The sequence below is a fragment of the Saccopteryx leptura genome, chromosome 2 (assembly GCF_036850995.1).
Source record: "Saccopteryx leptura isolate mSacLep1 chromosome 2, mSacLep1_pri_phased_curated, whole genome shotgun sequence".
Lineage (NCBI taxonomy): Eukaryota > Metazoa > Chordata > Mammalia > Chiroptera > Emballonuridae > Saccopteryx > Saccopteryx leptura.
In genome coordinates, this window is record NC_089504.1 from 256,844,985 (window position 1) to 256,867,088 (window position 22,104).

The following is a 22,104-nucleotide window of genomic DNA, read 5'->3' on the forward strand; positions in this document are numbered from 1 at the left end:
ATAAAAGAAGTTGTTAATGTAGCTTATCGTGTCCCCACTTTTGCCCCAATCAGTTACCATACACACACTTTCTTGAACTGACTTATAGCAACATTGTGTTGATTTTCTCAATATCTTCTACCTACACACCTGATGCATACATATTTTTTCTGAGTCTCCTGAGTTTGTAAAATCTTCTAGTGCAGTAGTTGGCAAACTCATTAGTCAACAGAGCCAAATATCAACAGTACAACGACTGAAATTTCTTTTGAGAGCCAAATTTTTTAAACTTAAACTATATAGGTAGGTACATTCCTTATCGAGGTAGCGCCTGCACGTGGTATTTTGTGGAAGAGCCGCACTCAAGGGGCCAAAGAGCCGCATGTGGCTCGTGAGCCCCAGTTTGCCAACCAGGGTTCTAGTGTATTCCTAAAATACTTTGTTTTAAAGGTATTGACTTCCAGTAAATTAACCCTGTCGTCAAATCCTGTGCCATTTTAACTGGAGTTATAAATAAAGGAACCGAGAAGAAAGGAGAAGGCTGGCACGTGAAAGTCCTACTGGCAGTTGGGGAAGAGTCGGGGTTGGAAGTACACACTAGCTTGGTTTATTCTTCCTCCTGGTTCAACATATTGTCATCAAAGTCCTTTCTTGGAAAGTAATTTAAAAGTTGGAAAACATGTAAAAGAGTGGACATATGAGAAAAGATAAAGAATGTAGAAAGAAGTGTTGGCATTAAAGGCACATCAGGGGCCTTGGCTGGTTGGCTCAGTGGTAGAGCGTCAGCCCAGCATGTGGATGTCCCAGGTTCAATTCCCGGTCAGAGCACACAGGAGAAGCGACCATCTTCTCCACTCCTCCCTCTCTTCCTCCTTCTCTCTCTCTCTCTCTCTCTCTCTCTCTATCTCTCTTCCCCTCCTGCAGCCATGGCTCGATGAGCGAGTTGGCCTTGGGCACTGAGGATGGCTCCATGGCCTCCATCTCAGGCACTAAAAAATGGCTCGACTGCTGAGCAACTGAGCAAGGGTCCCAGATAAGCAGAGTATTGCCCCCTTGTGGGCTTGCTGGGTGGATCCCAGTCAGGGCACATTCAGGAATCTCTCTGCCTCCCTTCTTCTAAATAAATAAATAAATAAATAAATAAATAAATAAATAAATTTAAAGGCATATTGGAAACAGATGCCAAGGAAAAGAATGATTTAGGTGATGACTAAAAAGTCATTGTTCTTATCTTTAGTTAACTTTTCTAGTTAAATCTTCTTTTTAACCAATAAAACTTATTAGATCTTTCCTCCATTCTGGGTTCTTCCTGTTATGAGTTGAGCAGTATGATTCTTCTCGCCAACTTTCAGATGATGAGTTGGAGGAGGTGGCCATGACATGAGTCACAGTGACACACAGATTATTCATAGGTTTCCAGTCCAGGCAGACAGAATCACCTATTAATAAGGAGTTCTTTAGGGCTGTTCAGCAACAGGGGACATGATTCAGTGGAATACAACTATTCCACATGGACTTTTGGGTGTTTAATCCAAACACTTCTTTCCCCCTATGACTTTAATGCATCATCTTCCTTACAAGTTAAAATAGTCACAGATCCCTGGAGAGGAAATCACCATATAATTAAGGTTTAGGTGTGGCTGACAGGCAGTAATGTTCCTGTATGCTGGGGAACAAATTAGCCAGGCTTTTGCCCAAGCTCCTTTGCCAGGGACAGGGGATAGAAGACACAGTGACTAGAAATGACAAACTAGAATACAACCTAAAGCTAAGCATATATTTTTTGGAACAGAAATAACTGTACTAGGTCATGTCTAAATGGTCAGTAATTCCAGATGTGCTATCATTATCAAAGTCAAAGATGTTTTGGGTGCAACTAAGATGAATAGGGTTCTGTTCTGCACACTCTGTCCACCTGCCTCCAAGGCTTACCTTCTCACTGGAGAGATAACTACTGATGCAAAGTCATGCACAAGAAGTTCATGGAAGACCTGCATAACCCATGCTTCTGGAATGTACATGCCTTCAAGAGAACGCAGTAGGTCTTTATAATGGGAAGACCTGTGTGCCAAGACTTTACAGGAATGCATCCTGGAAAGGGGCACCAGGCTTGGTGGCCGTGTGTGACTTGACCAGAGTGTGGACAATAGGCGTTTTCGCCACATGCAGCTAACGTGTTCATTTCGCCATTCAAAGAAAGGTGCCTGAAGGAGGCCAGGCACTAGTGCTAGGTGCTGGATACCACTTTCCACAAGTCAGGAAAGGTTCCTGCCCTCATGAAGTGCACCCTGTAGTGTGAAACAATATCGGTAATTACAGATCCACGTGTGTTACACAGCAGATGGCTCAGCTGCTGGAAGGAGAATAATGAGGGGAAGGACACCTCTGGTTGGTGATCTGAAAAGGTCGCTATGAAGTGCTGACAGGTGTAAACTGAGACTTGGGGCAGGAGAAGGAGCCGTCAGGATATGGAATCAGTAGATAAGCTGAGGCCTAGGATGTGCTGTTTGACAAAAAAGAGACAAAGTCAAAGAATATAAATGAAAGACAAGGAAAATATGCTTTTGTCACCACTATCAGTAGCACAAAGGATGAATGGAGTGACAAGTCACAGTACAGCTGAGAAATGGATGCTGAGCTTCCAGTAAGACAGAGAGGCGCATGCAGACCATGTCTTCTGACCTACCACCCACTCTGGTCTCTCCGTCCTCCTCCCTTGCCCATTGCTGCTCTGATGGCCACCACATCTATTAGAAGATCCTTTCTCTGTTGTCACTTTGCTTTTCCAGTGCTGTGACTTCATTCCCCAGATCAGTTATAAAATGCCATGAAGGTAGACTACCTGTAATTTTTCTCTGTATTTCTCAGAGCACCTGCTTGCCTGGTGTGTAGTAGATGCTCAATAAATTCTTATTCAAATGAATGAATAAGGTGTTAGTGAGAGGGTGTCAAGGTCAAGACTGAGTGTGACCATTGTTAGTGGCACCAATTTGAGAATTAGCCTAAGGTGGTTGATCTAGACAGTGGTCTCAGCAAGCCTACTGCCACCCAAACCAGGGTTAAGAGGTCAAGGCTGGTAGAAGAAAGAAAAGAAAGAGTAGTCAGTCCCATTTCTGTTAGTAAATGGAAAGGTTAGAATAACTGTCTTTTGGAAACCTCTTTGGTTTCCTCCTTCTCTAGATTGTGCTTGTAGGTGAATTAATATAAATAAAGATTCATGTTCATTTTGATTTGGGGACTTATCTCTGCGGAGTGCTCTGGGCATGGAGGAATGCATCCAACACCTAAGCTTTCTCCAGGCACATGTAATTATAGTATAGTTCTCATCTGACATATTTTCTAGCCAAAGGTTTTCTAGGACAAAGACAAAAAAACAAGGCAAACCAAAAACACAGCAACAGAAGAATATGATTCAGTCATTTCGTTAAACAAACAATTCAAGTTTTCTACTGAAAACAAAATCAATCCTAAAAACTGATGATTCTACATTTGAGAGCAATCTTAGCCCCCTAGCCCAACCTATAATTTTTGCCAGTAGGCCACTATGGCCCGCATTGCCAATTTGTTCTGTAAACCTTCTGAGTCAGAACCTGGGCCTCCTGATTATCCGATCCAAAATTCTTTCCACAACTGTTCCACACGAGAGTTTAAAGGAAAACATAAGATGTGTTTACTGAGTCCGTTACTTTTAAAAGCATGTGTCGCTTCTATATCTTAAAGCAAACCGCTTTACAGACAAGAAAGTTGAACCCTCGAGAGATTAAGTTGCAGTGTGGTCCCTTCCTCAGAAAATGCCCAGCTTTCAACCACTGTTGACACTCCGGCTTTTCCTCTTCTTGAAAGAGAATTTTAATTTCCCTTCACTCAAACATTATTTTAAAATGCCACGTTTCTTACGGTGACCACGCTGGTGCATGTCTGTCTTCATGTCAGTCTGCTACGGAAGGTGGGAGCCCCTGAGAGGGGCTTCCCGCTCAGCCCTGCTAGGCTAGTCCACGGTGTCACCGCACGACCCCGGGCTCCTCCTCCTCCTCCTCCTGTGACGAAATGCTAATGTTCTTCTGTCCCTTCCGGCTTTCTCTGCTATTGGCATCTTGTCCTTTTAACTTGAGATGAAGAAGGATCGGGAAGCACAAGCCATGCTTCTGTTGTCAGATGGTCAAAGGCCGCACACTCGCCTACGTCATGCTCCAGTAAAGGAGTCCTGTCCTTTCGCCGCCGGCCTTCCGGAAGCTGGGCTCACTCAGCATCCTCTCCTCCACTGCTATCTGCTTTTGGTTTTGTTTCCTTTTAATCTGTTTTTTATCAGATTTTTTTCTTTAGAACATTGAAACTTATTACTTAAAAATGAATCATTAAAAAAAAAATTGACTTAGGGCGGCCGCCTCCGATGAGGAGACACCAGCTTCTACTGCTGATGTCAAGATGGACGTTAAGTCTTTTACAAAATGACAACAGCCTCACTACAAAGGGAGACCGCTGCCAGAAGAAGGCAGCACCGTAGGGCTCATCGGCAGCAGCTCTGTTTGTCATCTCGGCCGGATACCAGGCATCTGCACAGGGACCACACACCTGGAATACGGCGAGTTTAGGAAGCTTTTAAAATCTCGGTCGGAACGCACTCTTTTCCCAGAACTCAGCCTTCCTGGGTTTCTTTTTATCCCTTTGGAATTTACCAACGCATTCCAACATTTAGGGGGAAAAAAATCACTGAACAAATATTGAGTAATATGAGCCAACTTTTGTGTTTTTAGACATGTGGCAACCAAATTAGTCAACCCAAGGCGAACAGGCTGGGAAAGCGTTCAGTTTGCATGGCCTGGTTTGAGCCCTTGATCTTCTTTTTTGTTTCCTGGCTTTTTTTTTTTAATCTTATTTCTCACGAGATTACTTGTTAAAGGCACCAATTGCTTACCTGTTTTGAGTGCTAGAATCTGCCTGCTTTCTGAATGTTTCTTTTCAAAACCTAAATTGAGAAAGAAAAACTGGCTTGTCAGAAAGCCAGGAATTGACTAGCAGCAGAAAAGTGTCCCAAATGGGACTTTTTGGACAAACTTCTAGGCATAATTTCCATGTGCAATTTTCCATGTCTCGGTTCCTGATTTTTGAAGCCCCCCCCCCTCATTTTTCAAGCTCCCTAGATATCAATTATGTTCTCCATCAAAACTGTCATCTCAACATATTTGAATGGTTGTCTTACTTCCTCCTCAGTTACGCTGCAATAGGAACCTTACTGAATAGTCAAATCCCTGCAGAGTGAACAGAAAGAAAAGGAACAATGGGTTTTGACATGTCCGTGTCCAAGGGGAACTGTTACCCCTCTGACCAAATGCCTGTGATGTGTCAGACTATCAGCCTGCTGTGTGTTCGTCAGATTTTCAAATGACTCTAGGAAGTAGGTGGCCTTACTTCCATTATATTGTTTTGAAAATTGAGGCTCAAAGAGGTGAAGTGTCTCACCCCACGCCACACAGCCGAGGAAGTCACAGGATCTGCAGGGGAATGAAGATTGTTCTGATTTCCAAGCCGGTTAACTTTTCACACTGTTCTGCTGTGCCCCTCCCCCAGTTATATATATCGTTTAGTTGGGCCTAATTAAAACTTTCTTATTTTTCACTTTTTTTTGACACCCAGAAGTGAACTGAAATATGAGTCAATAAATGGTTCGTGCATAGAGAAACCGGGAGTAGGTTACACGTCCAAAGCCAGAATTTTTATCAAAAAGAGGGTATTCTATTCAGTAACTGAATTCCTGTAATCATAATCTCAATAGATGACTTATTTCGTGTCTGATTATTCATCTGTATTTGCCGAGCGTAAGAGCCTCGATCAAATACAAACATAACCTTTGTATTTTATAGTGACGGAGACTGAGTCCCGTGGAAAATGCCTGTGTGGGAGACACTGTGAACATGGCCCCGGTGGATAGGGCTCCAATGGAGGGCTGTGCGAAAGGCTTGCTTTACGCTGCCGGACATCCTGGGGGTTCTGATCAGGAATCCCTCAGAAGAATGTCTGATAAGCGAGAGCGGGTAAGACGAGATGGGCTGTATTAGCAGGTGGGCTCCGTGGAACCGGGCTGGTCCTGGAGAGGTGACGGCAGTGTGGGATGATGAACGCACGCGTGCAGCAGCAACTGCAGTGTGAGCCTCCCGCCCTGGGCAGGGCTTTCTGTTTCCGAGGAGGACCAGCTACCCCACGGAGCTCAGCTCTGAGCTGTGCCTACATGAGCTGCTCTAACTTTAACCAGAGCCATGACTCATCATTGTGCTCCAAACCATTCAAACTACTGTTACCGAAAACTTTCTGGAGCATTTTATTCTCCAGGGAAAATATGTCCCTAAAATCACATCTAAGGTGATTTAGTGCCTTTTTTTTTTTTTTTTTAAGGTTTAGGACCAACACTCGACTAAAAATAAACCTGTGTCTAGGCCAAGTCAACAGTAAAAAGAAAAAAAATATCTATGCACATCAAAGACCATCACAGAACATTCCAGGTCTGGCGGCGGTAATGTGATAATGTGCCCGTCTGTGCAGGCAGAGCCCGGGCCTCCTCTGACAGAGGCTGGGAGTCAGGGGTGGAGGATGCTAGGGGTGCCATTGAGAAGGTGTGGGTGTCCTGATAACGTCGGCTTTGGCCGTTGCGATGTGCTGAGCTCAGTCTACACTGCAGTGGTCGGCCCAGGGAGGTGACCCATGTGCCACTTAACAGGAGCCCATATTAAAAGGATGCTGTCCTAATTGCAAGTGGAACTCTGTGTAACCAGAGAAACGCAAATGGATGCCGCAGCTCTCTCTCGCTGCTTTTCATAGGCCTTGCAATAAAAGCTAAAACAGTTTTTAGTGGCTTTTGCAATTATACCTCCCTTCAATTTTCTTAAGGTTACAGGGCCTGAACCACACAAATCCCATTAAAGTAAGTAGTTGTTGTGCAATGGAGGTCCTTTGAAAACATTCTTCCATGCCCATAAAATGATCAGCGGCTGCTCTTTAGATCCGCCGGCCTGCCATGTTTTCAACCAAAAGTCAGAGGACGAGCTTTGATGTGGCCACTGGTTTCTGCTACTGAAGCTGGCGTTCTACCTTCTTGCATCAGAATTCTTCCCAAATTGATGTGACTCGGGCACCCAAAACACACTTCTGCAGATTTTATTCCTAAAATATGTTTCTGCCGTACCTTGAAATTACATTTGGCATCCCGGATTTGGACTCTCCAAGGCTCCCTCCCACACCATAGAGAGCAGAAGAGGGTCAGGGTCTTGGGGAAGCCGGCACGGCGAGAGCAAGGCCCCGGTGGGCAGGGACCCCAGCGTGCTGCCTGGTCGTGAGGACGGCGCTTCCCGCCGTCTCCTCCACCACCTTTGGCAGCCCTGTGTGGAGTCTGGAGTGAATTTCACGCTGGAGCCAAGGTCAGAGCTAGTGCTCTCTTTAGCCTGGAATTGAATGTGCCAGTGGCATCCTACCTAGGACTCAGGAGAACTGTTTCACATGTCTGCTAACACCCTGACCCACCGACAAGACCTCTTCGTCCTGTGTTTTCCCATTTGCTTCAGTCAGCCCACGACGGAGGACTGCTGTTCTAGAAAGGCGTAAAGATGGAGGACCCATCTCTAGATCTGATGCCTCACCTGTTTGAAAAAGAGGCCAAGTAAAAGGTCACCCCCCCCCCCCCGTAAAATTACCCACCGACGAAAGACAGTGTTGGCCTTATTCTTTGCTGTGCACTGCTAAATAGAATAAATGGACTTCAGATATGACTCAGATGAGTTGGCGAGGTTCTAATTTCCTGGGACTGCTTCTATACCACCATACAATCTTAATTCTCCACATCTTATTGCCATTTAACATTAGCTAGAGAGCCTCCCCCTCTTCCACAGGAATACCTGATGGCATCGAGGTGCCAAAACATTTTACACGGAAAGAACTGAACCATAATTTTAGCCCAAGTATTTGATTCTATACATATATGAATTTAGAGAATGGAGTTATCAGCAAAGCTGTATAGAGGAGGTAAGATTTGAGATGCGTCATGGGAGACAGATTTAGAACTGGGTCCTGAAATGAGAGGAAGCGCCATATGTATGGGTTTGGGGACAGGACGAGGGTGGACCAGCGTGCTGAAATGAGCCTGTGCATGTGCATGTTTAATTGATGAAGCAAGGGCTTGCAGAGGACAGTGACACGGAAAAGTCAAGAGCATCTGGGTCAAAGTAGCTCTTCTAGATGAGGATGGCTACATTTCTCTAATGGCTCCTCTGGTAGGAATAACAACATGTGACTCACGTGGACCCGCTTTCTTAGACCCCCTTTGTATAACTGGGCCAGACAGCCCTGCCGTTCCCACACAGTTCTCCCAAGGTAGCACTTTCTCGTTCCGCCTCCTGCTCCACTGGTCCTCTCGCACACGGCACGTACATCATCACCTGCTCTGCAGGCCGGCAGGGCATTTGGAGTCCCAGCTCTACCCGACCGATCCGGTATTGTCAATTGTCATTTGGGGCAAGTCACTTTATTCTTCTAGGTCTCCTTCACCTCGTCTGTCAAACAACAGGGTTTGAATTAGACAATTTTTCTGGTTTCATTTGGTGCCAATATTTTATGATTCGTGATTCCACCTGCTTAATAAAGATACTTTGCTTGTCTTTATTAGAAAGCTCATTGATAACTTTGTACTTGCAATTCACGACCATTGATAACATGCATCGTCATCCACAAATCCATAAAACACCTTGGATTTGAAACATTAGGATTTTGGTTTAAAAAAAATGCATCCATGTCCCATGTTGCTGTCCCGCAGCTCCATGGACCCTACCCACCTCAGAATTCCCAAGAAGGAGCTTGGTTACCACTGTCCCCTTGGACATCAGCATCCTCAAATAGCATGTTTCAAAGTCAACCTTCACTGTCGCTGTTGTCACCAGAAAGCTGGTCTTCTGGCAGTGATAACAATTCTCTGCTTCCTCTCCCTCATTGGTCTAGGGTCCAATGAGCTGAGCACTAACGCCCCATTCTTAAGCCTCTGCAGTGTCTGTGTCCCCTCTCGTACTGCGGCAGACACTGCGCGGGGCCCTGAGCTTGTGTGTTTGTGGGGAAACCGGGACTCCCACTTTGTGCCACATTGAGCAAAGACAAGCGAGCCCAGGGCGGCTGCTCCAGCTGTTGCTGTTGCCCCCTCACTGTCTCTTTCTATTAGACTCACACTTGGAAGGACATTTGCCAGACCCAGACTCCCTGGACCCCTGTCACTCGTGCGTCTTTTCTCGCCTTCTGTACGATCGGACTGGTGTTTTCATTTGTTAAAAACAACAAGAACCTTTGCTGGGAGAGTTTTGATGGAATGGTCTCAGGTCATCATAGCTATTTAGTCTCCGTCAGAAACTACAACCCCCATGTCAGGGGAGCTGATGGTTGATGGTGGACAGTCTGTGGGATCTGAGTGAACAGTGGGAAGATGTCAGAGTACCACTGAGGGATTCTGTGGCAGGTCGTAGAACTAAGGACAAAACACAGAGTGCGCTAGTTCGTGGTCACGGTGCGGCAGCCCATGAAGAAGCAGGTTTCCACAACAGCGCCTAGCACTGAGACTTTGCGGTTATTCCAGAGAAAGCAAACCAACCATGGCATTGGTTTAATAAGGGATTCCCTTTCTATGATTACAAACAATAGCCTACAGTCTGCCTAACTGGGGTAGGTATGGAAGCTAGGGATTTTTTGCAGACTTCATTTTAGCAGGAATATCCAATGCAGGTTGTGCTGGTGCTATAAAGGCCTGGACCACCTAGAGAGGCTGGAAGGACAAGACATATAGACCGGTAGGCAAAGAAATCTGGGAAGGAGAGTGGGAACACCAGGAATGAGTCCAACTATGCAAGTAGGAAGAATACAAAGACATGCAATGCACAGAGGTGTCTGATCCTCGGTGCTTGCGTGCTCATGTTCATAGTGTTGTACACAAATGTTGCTAGTAAATGGTGTACTCAAGTATGTGGGCTGGACTTCTCCAGCCTTGAGAGAGCCCAGAAATCATGATAATTAAATTAGCTCCATTCTCAAGATGCTGCCCATCTAACCCTGTTACTGAGTGTGTCATAGAAGGCCATTCAAAGCCAAGCCCCTGGTCGAGGGCCAACAAAGCCAGAGAGGTGGTGGGCCATGACCGACCACGAAGCCGAGGGAATGACTGTCAGGGGCTCCCGAGCTGGAGGAGTGTGGCTGAGATCACACAGGTGTTTTCCCCCCATAGAAAGAGCATTTAAAGACAAGAAAAGTTTCCCATTTTCCCTGGGAACAAACTCAACAAGCACTTACTATATCCAGATGCTTTAAGAAACAGGCTGCATCTGTCCTAAGCTCTGAAGGCAACCCTGGTGAGGCAGCCCCAGGGGGAAGAGGGCTCTGATCCACACGACTCAGGAGCCTCAGTTGTCGGGCACGGGACTCTTGAGCGGGAGCCCCCAGATGTAAGCTACACAGTGAATGACACGCAGGTCTAGGTTATCCCCTCAGTCTGGAAGACGGATAGCATTAGAGCCCAGGCAGGCGTCACTTTTACTGGGCCATCGGGAATGGTGCTGGCGGTTTCCCTGAGTGTGCTGCGTTGCCAGTCGGGGAGGATCAGGGCCTGACGTGTTGGGAAAACAGTGAGAGTCACTCCTGTGGAGTGTGGAGCAGGGAGCTGCGCTCGGCTTCCTCTCCGTGCTCCGGCCCCCGTGTTCTCTCTGGGAGAGGGAGCTGCTGGGAGTGTCTGTCCAGTCCACCAGGCGCACGTGACTGAGGCCTCAGCAGCTCGCCCTGGACGTCTCCGCTGCTCGGGCTTCGCGTGGCGTGGGCCTGGGGGTGACGGCTCGGCGGGGGGTTAGCACAGCCGGCGTTCCACCCGCTGCACACAGCCATCGCTCCTGGGCTGAGCGGGGCGGCAGGCCAGGAGCACAGGACTCTTGACCACCAGGGACTGCCCGGGGGCAGTGGTCGGCAAACTCATTAGTCAACAGAGCCAAATATCAACAGTACAACAATTGAAATTTCTTTTGAGAGTCAAAATTTTTAAACTTAAACTACTTAGGTAGGTACATTCCTTATCGAGGTAATGCCTGCATATGGCATTTTGTGGAAGAGCCACACTCAAGGGGCCAAAGAGCAGCGTGTGGCTCGCGAGCCACAGTTTGCCGATCAGGAGCCTGGGGGATCGGCTCGCCAGGGTACTTCCGGGGGAACACAGAGAAAACCAGCGAGGAACTGGACGGGCAAAAACGTGGGGTCACGATTCTCCTAAGGACAGTAAAGTGCTCAGGCCTTAGAACTCCACTTTGGAACGGAACTATGTCAGAGGCCTCTCAGTGCTGTCCCCCGTTTCTGAGTCCTCATGGGTGACAGGGTGAGTCCCAGGTCACTGTCAGCTTGGGTGGAGGGTGCTGCAAGCACCAGCCCTGGTCTAGGCTGAGGCCTCGGCAATGGCACGGAGCCCGGAGAACACGCAGTTAGGAACTGCTGACTTGTCCGGGAGGATGCATGGTCAAACAGAATGCCCTCCAATCAGTTTGAAGATGGCTTTTCCTCTAGGGCTCTGCGTTTGTGTTTAGGTGGGTAGTTGAGAAGATGGAACCAAGGACTGGTTGTTCTCCTTGGTTAGGAAACTGTACAAATGAACATATTATCTGAGACATGTAATGTCCAAAACAACCTACTCTTTATTCCCCGATTCTAGAGAAGTCCCAAGAACACGGGCAGCAGTAACATTTTCCTTTAGCCTCTTTGACAGCACGGGCTTCACAGAGCATGTGAGAAATGTCCCTTGGACAGCTCAGGTCTGGTCCCAAAACTGCTGGGGTCCCTGGCACAGGACCTTATGGGCACCTCCCCCCACGTTCACACACTGAAAGTGGCGTTTGGCTATAGCACACTTGCAAAGATGTGAGCCAAGGAAACACGACCACACTGTAGATAGATGCACAGCCAAGAAGGGGAAGTGGGGATGACCTCCTCAGCGTGGCTTTAGCTCCTTACTGCTGTCTTCTCTTCTAGACGACCAGCTGAACTCGGAGGAGAAAAAAAAGAGGAAGCAGCGGAGGAACCGGACCACCTTCAACAGCAGCCAGCTGCAGGCCCTGGAGCGCGTCTTCGAACGGACCCACTACCCCGACGCCTTCGTGCGAGAAGACCTCGCCCGCCGAGTGAACCTCACTGAGGCCCGAGTGCAGGTAAGCACAGCCTTCCACTCCCGGAGCGCGTCCCAGAAGACTGCTTAACAGCAGAGCTGGGGGGCCGGACCGCGGCTGGTGCGACAGGAGGGCAGGACCAGTCTCGGGTGTGTTCCTTTAGGCAGCATAGCATTCTTATTAGGAATCAAATCGGATGCCTTCCGGTGGGGTCGGGTCCCTCCTCCTCGTTTTGCACCCTTCCGGATTCATGATATAAATCCAGTCCAGCTCAGCGCTTGCCTCTGCATCCCCTAGATTTCAATTTGAGCTTTAAGGTGGACTGAGATTTGAACCCTCTTACCACCACCGCAGTTTTCCTGCCCAGATTGTGGGACTATACGAACCTTCAAGAAACGTGTTATGAATGCACACAATCACGGGCATGGGTGGGAGTGGGAAACGCACACTAAGACCTTGCTTTAGGAACCTGCGTGAAGAGCACATTTAAGTGCAGGATTCTGAGTTTCTGTGGACGAAAGCAGGGTAACGGCATACAGACTGACAGGCGAAGAGAGGACAATTCTAACTTTAGTGCCATGACACACCCACTACAAGGAGAACACAACCTATGATTAGTGTTAGGATGATCACATAACTCATACCACTTGAGTCCTTATTATCTGAGATTTTTTTACCTAAGCAAAGCTGCTTTGTCCTCACCCCAATTCAATGGCATGGTTAGTATTCTGCTTCATATAGGTGAGAAAACAGGCACAGAGTGGTGAAAGGGTTTTGCCCAATGTCACACAGCGAGGAAGTAGCTGAACCAAGATTTGAGCACCGTGCTTCTAAGCACTACAGTAGACTTTGGATAAATGAGTGTCTCCTAACTAAATGCTTTTCCAAGTAGCACTTTGCCATCTCTGCTGAAAGTCCCTGTCTTATTACCTTCCACGTGGCCCGGGGCGGGCTGCCATTCTGATCAGGGGACTGGCCAAATCTGTCTTGTCTTCCTGGAGAAATTACTGTTTGTACATCTGCGTTCAGTCAGGCCGGAAGGATTTCTTTCTGCAAATAATAACCCTCCAGCCCGCCGGGAACTCGAGTGACCCCAAGGCCCTTGAGGGGGTGCTCTGTTTGTGCCAGGAGCAGGGGGCATGGTGGGAAACATCTGCAGAGTTGAGGGAGAGGGTCCCGGAGGTCCCTCAGACTGAAGAGAAAACACGCAACTGTCCCTGTGGGAAACAGGGATGTCACCTAGAAGTGCTCTCCAAGAAAAAAAGAATGTCGATGATGAAAGGGGCAAGTTGGCTGGGCGCCGCGGTGGCCCCAGGGATAGGTTAGGAGGAGGTATGCACACGACTTCCCAGGGACCCCTGATCAGGTGAGCGTGGTCACGGGGACAAAGCTCCATGCGTGTCTCTCCACCCTCCCACCCAAAGCGGGACCCTGAGGCTGGCCTTCCCACATCCGGCTCCTCCACGACACTTACCACAGCTCTCCAAACACGCTGTTCCTGCGCTTAACTCCCTTCCCTCCTTCAGCCTCCTCCCCTTCCTTAGTATCTATGCCCCTGGCTTGGCCCACAGGGGTCTAACGAATAACTTTAGACTAATAACCCATAGTATCTGAAGGTACCACTTTTACTGGGGTGATCTGAATTCTAAATAAGAAAACCTGGCCAAGACAAGCTGGAAATGAAAAAAGAAAATCGATGTGAAAGGACAGTTTTGGGGTTGGGAGCTATCTCTGCACCCTCCTAACCACAGTTAAATGCCTTCTGTGTTGAAACCATTGTGCCCACCTCCTTTCTCACCCCGCTGTTCTGCGAAGGCTTCCTGAGCCATGAATGCTTCCCATGCGAGCACACCAGGGCTCTCTCACCACGATTCATTCTTCCCCCACAAAGCCTCACCCTTTCCCGTCTGAGTTGCGCCTTCCCAACTCTGGTCTTCTTTACATGTACAGCATTTATCACAACATGACAGGTACTATATTGAGTTGTATGTGGGCCAACGTCCCCAGCTAGACTGTGAAGTTCTCTTGGACGGAAGCCATATCTTATCAATTCATCTTCTTCCTCTACTTTCCCCTCTCATTTATCAAGCACCTATTATGTTCTTGGAACTGTTTTTGGATTTCCGGGATGGCTAAGACACTGTGATTCCCTTAGGGATGTCACAGACCGGCTGCAGACAAGACAAATGTGTTTATCATATTGTTATGATATAGTAAGATAATTCCCACACTAAAGAAATATTCAAGAATTAGTGATTTAAAAAAAATAATAAGTGACAGACCAGAGGAAGGATTGATTGAGAGAAAAAAAGATCAGAGAAATTAAATATATACTTCAAAGTCTTTTTTTTTTTTTTTTTTTTTTAGTGAGAGGAGAGGAGGCAGAGAGACATACCTGCAAGCCCACTAGGGGGCAATGCTCTGCCCATCTGGGGCTGCTGCTCTGTTGCAACCAGAGTCATTTTTTTTAGCTCTTGAGGTAAAGACTATGAAGCCATCCTCAGTGCACAGGGCCAACTTGCTCGTATCGGGCCATGGCTACAGGAGGGGAGGAGAAAAGAGAGTGAGAGACAGAGAGACACACAGAGAGAGTCAGAGAAGCGAGAGGCAGAGGAGTGGAGAAGCAGATGGGTGCTTCTCTTGTGTGTGCTGGCTGGGAATTGAACCCAGGACATTCACATGCTGGGCCAACGCTCTACCACTGAGCCAACCGGTCAGGACCTCTTTAAAGTCTTATAGCCAATATTTTTACCCAATTCTGTTAGACTTTAAAGTCATGTTTTTTCTATGACATTTCACAGAGGAGGAGATGTTGAAGTTGAATCTTGAAAGGCATGTCTTTTGACACCTGGATGAAGGGGAAGAATGGCACAGGCAGAGGAGCATTCGGTGTGAACAGGTGGAAGTGGGAACTAACCAAAGACGTCAATAGACTTGAGCCCGGGGTTGGAGTTGGAAAGACAGAGAGCCAGGTGCACGAGGTCCAATCATGCAGTCATGCCTGAACTGGTGGCCACAGAGCTCATTCCTGAACAGTCTCAGTTCTGTGATGTTTTGATTCGATTCTGTGAGGAACCAGTAGAGGATTCTTAGCAGGGCACTAGTACAATTACATTTGCATTTAAAATAACTCTGTTAGCAATGTGAAGGGCACATTCAAAAGCTGGGAGTCTGCGAAGCCAGGAAACGTGTCCAGAGTCTGCTTTCACTGACTCCCACCCAGGCCCTCCACGCGGCACCAGCCCCTGGGTTATTTTCTGTGAATGTCACTCGCTAGGGTTGTGCAAATGTCCCACTCCACACCATAGGATTTCTTTCTCCCACACTTGTCATGCATTTCTATAACTGCATCTGAAATCCTTCTTTCACAGTATTTCAAATTTACATGTCTGTCTTCTTCTAATAGACTCTGAGCTGCTTACAGGCAGAGCATTAAGTCTCATCTCTCTGTCCCCAGCATTAAGCACAGAGCCTGCAACACAGAAGGCACTCCATAATGATTTCTTGAATGAGTAAATGAATGAATAAAATTTCTTGACCATCTAGAGAGTTGTAGGATCATGAGCCAGATGTCCTTGAACTCAAAAACTCAGCCATTTGTTATCTGTGTGAATTTCAACAAACTGCTTAATCTCATTGAACCTGTTCCCTCATCTCTAAAATAGAGATAATAAAGCCAAATACATGGAATTGTCATGAGAACTAGAAATGAGGCATGCAATGTACTTATGTAAGTCCCCAGCCCCGGAGCACTTAGTAAACGATAGGTTGATTACGATGCTGCCAGCACCACCCATATCCCTCCAACCCTACAATTGAATGTACTCCATTCAACTTCCAACCTGCGGTATCTTCACGTCCGCCCCACAAGCTTCTCTCTGGAAGTCAGGGAGCTGCCCTGCCCGTGTTCAGCCTACGAGAAGGACCAGAACATTAATAACCAATGACGACAGGAGCCAGTGCGCCAACCTCAGCTCTCCTGCTCCTTGGTGGGAGTACGTGTCCCGTGTTGGTCACTACTGTCCCATGGCACTGAACACACTCTCCAGTGTCTGCTCTTCTCTGCTACGTCTTCCCTCGCCAGCCGCTGTGTCCTGCATTCCCCAAATAAACCGGTTCCTTCTTAAAGCTTTGTCGCGGGGTCCACTCTGGGAAATACGAAGGATTTTCTTTCAGTAGCCAATAAGTATTATGAACGCAAATAAGGAGTTTTCACATTAAGAAGGAACTTAAAAGAAAATGTCACTGTCTCTGTGGCAGCTGTCTAATGAGAATTTCCTTCTCTCTCTCTTGAGTGTAATTAAACCAGGGACTATACCACATGTTTTGCCATCTCATGGGTCAGTCATATAGAGCTTGATGCCTGAAGCACTTCACGTGCTGTTGTAAGATTTTCACCCTTACGAGTTCTCTGACGTGGCCCATCAGGGGAGGATGGCAGCATATTTCTGTTGTTCTCGGGAGGATTCCAGACCCACTCTGCACCATCCTTAGGAAGGCACTGTCCAGTAAAACCAACCACGGCGTCAGTGGTGTAACCGCTTCTTCTTCCCTCCCCCCCCACACCCTTCTCTCTTCTCCTCCCAACAACCTTCCAGGTGTGGTTTCAGAACCGAAGAGCCAAATTCCGCAGGAATGAGAGAGCCATGCTGGCCAATAAAAACGCTTCCCTCCTCAAATCCTACTCAGGAGACGTGACTGCCGTGGAGCAGCCCATCGTACCTCGTCCTGCTCCAAGGCCCACCGATTACTTCTCCTGGGGGACGGCCTCCCCGTACAGGTGAATGACCGGCCCACTCCCCTTGCTCCACTTCCACACGTTTCTCAGCGCTCGGTCACGTTCAAAGCTGCTTGTGCAGCTTGTCTGACATTTCTTACTGGGTTACCCTCTTCAGAGACATTCAACTTGCTGACTTCCCCAGATTTTCCCAGGAGATTGATAGTTGCCCCAGGACCAGGGTTTGGGGCAGAAGAGAGAGGGGCAGGCCATCAGCAATCTCCTCTTGGACTCAGGAACTCTTGCAAAGGTTTCAAAGATGGGGAAGCATTCAAAAGAAAAGATCACTAAGCTATGCTCAGAGTCCCTCTTGCAACCATTCTGGAACAAAACTTTACTCCATTTCCATATCTGAAATAGATTCATTTTACTCTGCTCAAGTGGGAATTGAATTTATAAGGCTCTAAGTGTAGTACCAAGGGCAAATTTCACAGTAAAATTGATCTTGAATTAAAGGAAGGAAGGAAGGAAGGAAGGAAGGAAGGAAGGAAGGAAGGAAGGAAGGAAGGAAGGAAGGAAGGAAGGAAGGAAGGAAGGAAGGAAGGCACAGACAGAGAAGGAAAGAAACAAAGATTATTTTGATCAATTTCATGGCCACAGTAGGTGGGGATGTCTTATGATCCAAAATGCCTTCCTTTTCTATTGCTAATTCTTATCTATACTTATCTGTAGTTCTTTGGGGGGTCAGTTTATTTGTGTGGGTTTTTTAAGTATAAAAACAATGTATAATTTACACTAAAATTTTATATTAAAAAGGTGAATATTTTTAAAGAAGCAAATAACAGAGTACTATTTCAATTATGCTCTCTAGGACTATAGGTTAATGCCAGAGGAAGATAAGACACAGGAGTCTAAGGCATTGCAATCAGCCTACGTGCTTTCCTTGACCCTAACCTGGGCATGCTTAGAAACCAAGGTTACCTCTGGCTGACTGCAGTGGAGAAAGGAGTGTTTACAAATTCATTCATTATGCTTTGGTTACCTTTTTATTGTTAAAGTTAAGTAATGGTTTAAGGAGATGTTTGAAATTAGTTATAGGAGATCATGCCCCAGTTAAAGCTGAACTCCTGATGCAAAATGCTATTATTTGTTAAATTCACAGATAGTTTTCAAAAGCTGATTGCTCTCATCAAAGCAAAGGGCCTCACCAAAATGTTCTTTCTGTTCCAAATCGGGTCCTTGAGAGAAACACCATAAATGCATTTGGAAATCTCTTTTAAAGCCCCCCACTATGAAATCAGCCTGAGTTAGTTTGGCCTTAGTACATAAAGACCCCCTGCATTGGAAACTGGAAATCCTTCTTGCTCTCAGAAAAGGTACACCTTGCTGATTTCAAAAGATCAGTCATATCTTTGTGTCCCGTTTAAAATTTAGACTCCTTTCCCACAGAATTGACTAAGGACACATTTTGGAGACCGTTGTGAAGTCACTTACTCTTTAATATTTTAAATACATAGAAGACTGCTTTGTTTCCCTGATAAATATTGATAACTCATAGACTCACTAAATGGTTTGGGAAATGGATGTGGTTCCAAACTTGATGTTTCAAGGTGTCTGGTTGGAATTTGGTCGCAACCAGGAAGTCTTGCTCCCTTTTCTGCCTGGGTCCCACGTAGGAACTTTTCATACCACCTCTCCACAATCTAGATGACTGTCAAGTGGTCTTCACCAGTGAGAGGCTGAGGGAAGTCCACTGCACGAGTGGGGATGAAATCCTTCCTGAATTTATATTGGGTTAAATTACCTGGACCTCAGCAGAACTTCAAGCCCTGGTGTCAGCATCATATAAATTATGTATATGGGCATTTAGCTGAAATTATTAACATGCAATTTATGTGTGCCTTTGGGGAAAATGTTCTATTTTAATTTGAAAGAGTATGTAGAAATATTAGATACATTTTTAAAAATATATACTCATAATTCCACCACTTTGACATAACTAGTTTGTTTACTTTTGCAATTAGAGTTCAATTTTTTATATAGTGTAGACTTAGTGTACATATTATTTTGTATTCAGCTATTTTCACTTAAACTTATATAACCTAGTACTTTTTACTCATTTCACGGTATACTCTTATATTATTTCTCTTAGATACAGAGTTTGTAAAAAAATAATTCGTTAAAAATTCATAGAATCTGTTCATATTCTGTATGAAGAATAAGTTAATCTTCAGATATAAGTAGAAAAATGATGGTTTAAAGCAGTAATTTAATCAATAATAATGTTTTTGACCCAATATTGACTGAAGTGTTTCTATTTTGATTAATTTCTAAAAGTGGCAAAAAAAAAAAAAAAAAAAAGCTATTCTGTTACTTGGAGACTCTTCTGCTATGTTTAGACCCAAAATACTTTATGATTTCACATTTGCAGTTTGGTAGGAAACATAAGTCTTGCTAAAAAACTATACAAGAGAAACAAGTGATGAAATCAAAGGCAACGCTAGGCCTTCCGTGTTACGGGAAATCAACTTGCTATTTCTGTTGGTACTACTATGTCAAGTTAGTTATCTCACATGTGATGTTCATTAAAAGGCATTTCTCTTGGTTAATCCTTGGAACACTCCTGTGTGGTAGCTCTCTGTCCTTGCTCTGGTTCCAAAGAAGAGACCAAACACTCGCCCAAGTTTAAGCCTTCAGCAAGCAGAATTAGACCCATTGCTCAAGATCCCTGTTTCTGTCTAATGTGTTAGGACACGTGGCCCTATTTTTGTTTAAATTAAACCTGACATTATATTGAAAATAGTAAAAAGGAGAAGAGTGGGAAACTATGTCAAACCACCCTTTTGATTCAGTGTCTGTCTCAGGTCAGTGATACATGCCCCCAGCTGAGGTCCACCTTCTGAGGTGTGTGGCCATCCCCTTGGGACGACTGATGTGGCTTGGTCATACAATCCAGGGCAGTGAGTGGACAGTTTTGTCAGACAGGACAGTCTGCTGACTTCCACCGCTCTCTCCTGGAGAAGAGAGGACAAAAGCAAGACTCATAGCAATTGTGTGCATATGGTTAGGATTATGGGATATGGGAAGTAGCCAACACAATTTTTTTTTCTGAGTGTCTTTTATATCTAATGTGGTGGCTGGATAATTTATTGTCCAAACTGGGACACTTTTGAGAGTGAAAGGGGGAGTGCTATTAATAATAACAGTAGAGCAACAGGCAGTAGACTGGGATTGTCCCTGGCAAACTGGGACATATGATTCACGCTATTTTTAGCATGCCATGACCTCGTTCATTCCCGTGAGCATGTCAGAGGTGATGATGTCAGGCAGGCAACTGAGTAACCAGAAGGAGCAGAGCATTCCCTAACACAGCGGGGACAGACCCTGCTGTCCTGGCAGGTCTCTTCTTTATCTACCCTCAGCCGGCTGAAGAGAGCTGGCTTTTGGCACATATGCCCACAGTTCAGCTCAGAACTGTTTTCCTTAGGTGCAAACGCACACCCGCACCAGAGTTATAAAGACTCACTCACTGTCTGGTGGTGCGCCTGGCCTTGTGGGCGGCCTAATTAACTAAGTCCTGGACTTTGCACTGTTATTTCAGATGAAGTTGGCTAGAAGCCTGTCCCCAGAGACACCCTTCCCTGCGACAGACAGAGAATGGCCCAGCTCTGCAGGACTGGTCTGGAGGACCATTTCCAGAGGGAGGGCTGGGCTTCCAAGGGAACTAAAGACAAGTCAAGGGACTGACTGTGGGAGGCCAGCTAGCCTTGTCCACAGTCCCTTCCTCTAACCTCCTCCTCCTCCACCCCTCCTCTGATCGTGGTCACGGTGCTGCCTGACATCTGCTGAACGCATTTGGCTCATTTCTCCCTTTCACACTTTCAAAAATAGATCCTCGTCCCTCCCAAGATGTTGTTTACACGAGGGACTTCATAACGGATTCTAACGGAAGACACTGAAAAGGTAACTTGTCCAAGGGGGAAGAGGGTGGATGCTGGGGGTAGGGTTTACGTGGGAAACAAGTGGTTAAGCAAGCAGGGACTGCAGTCCTAGAAGTGAACTCAGGGAAATCCTTCAGTGGGGAATACCACTGGAAACCAACCACCCCTGCAAGAAAAGGTGTCTGTAAAGTGCAGGGAAGTCAGACAGCCTAGAACAGGGCTCCTCAAAAGTCACTGTATTGGTGGATCGCCAGGGGCTGTGTTACAACGCAGACCTGGCTCCCGTGTCGTAACACAACTAAACCGAGAGCATCTAATGTGCGCTCATGTGATGCCATGCTGTTGACACCTGGGACAGACTTGGGAGAGTGAGGCATTAGGTGACTGTGAGTTGTGGGGCAGAGGTCAGAAGAACTAGGTTCCTGTCCTGGCACCTGTTGCTTCCCAGGCCAGCTGGACTGCCTATCTCTTGTGAAACCATGTATCTAAGACTGAGCTAGTTACAGTTTTCCTGTTACCTCTCTCCTTGGGGCATTTGGAACTGTTAGGTAAGCAATGTGTATTACGGAAAGGAAGTACAAAAGTCACTGAGACAATGGAAGGCTGCAAAGCTTCAGATATAACACATCTGTAAAAAACAAGTTAAAAATGGCGGAAGAATCCCTGAACACGTGGCGCAAACTAAAGGCTTACTGATGAAATAGGGTTCAAGTGTGTCCACTTTAAGAGCTGAATATACATTTGTAAAAAAATATCAACTTCTGAATTTTAAAAACAGAAGTTAGAAATGAGTATTTAAATCACAACAGATCACTTCCAAAAGGACTCATGGGGTCCCTCTCTAAGAGTAAGTTTCCCTAGAAAAACTCATACTGAATGTTTTTTTTACATGAAGTGTGCACCTCCCCATTGTTCTTGCACTGACAAATGAGCAAACCTAGGAGACAGGCTGTAACTTCCACATGTCACAGAGTCGTGCACAACTCCAACTCTATAACCCTTGGAACAATCCTGAGCTGGGAAACCCAAGGATCTCAGAAAGCACACAGATGTCTCGGGCTAACAGATCTGTCTTTGGGGTGGAATTCTCAACAGCTTGTCATCAGCTGACCAAAAGGGCCAAAGAGAAAAACAAAGCTCAAGTTGAAAACTGAGTCAGGTATTACTGTTCCCCCCACTGTCCTCGGCCGTTTTGTGACTCGTGGACTGACACTGTGGGTGCTCAGGAAGCAGAGGGCCAGGTGCCCACAAGTGTCCCAGCTTTAAAATCAGATCATGTATATATGTACTATCTTCCATACTTCCTCAGGAT

At 46.3% G+C, this 22,104-nt stretch overlaps 1 protein-coding gene across 3 annotated transcripts in view; it reads left to right on the forward strand.

Annotated features, from left to right (window-relative positions):
- Window positions 1-22,104, forward strand: part of PRRX1 (paired related homeobox 1) — a 72,546-nt gene that overhangs the window by 42,940 nt on the left and 7,502 nt on the right. For 2 of the 3 annotated variants that reach the window (XM_066371479.1, XM_066371478.1), the window contains exons 2-4: window positions 12,001-12,176; window positions 16,733-16,914; window positions 20,743-20,814. In XM_066371479.1, the coding sequence (XP_066227576.1) occupies window positions 12,001-12,176; window positions 16,733-16,914; window positions 20,743-20,797 (413 nt within the window). In that variant the 3' untranslated portion in view covers window positions 20,798-20,814. The remainder of the gene's footprint in view (window positions 1-12,000; window positions 12,177-16,732; window positions 16,915-20,742; window positions 20,815-22,104) is intronic. The other variant, XM_066371477.1, reaches the window with a different exon arrangement.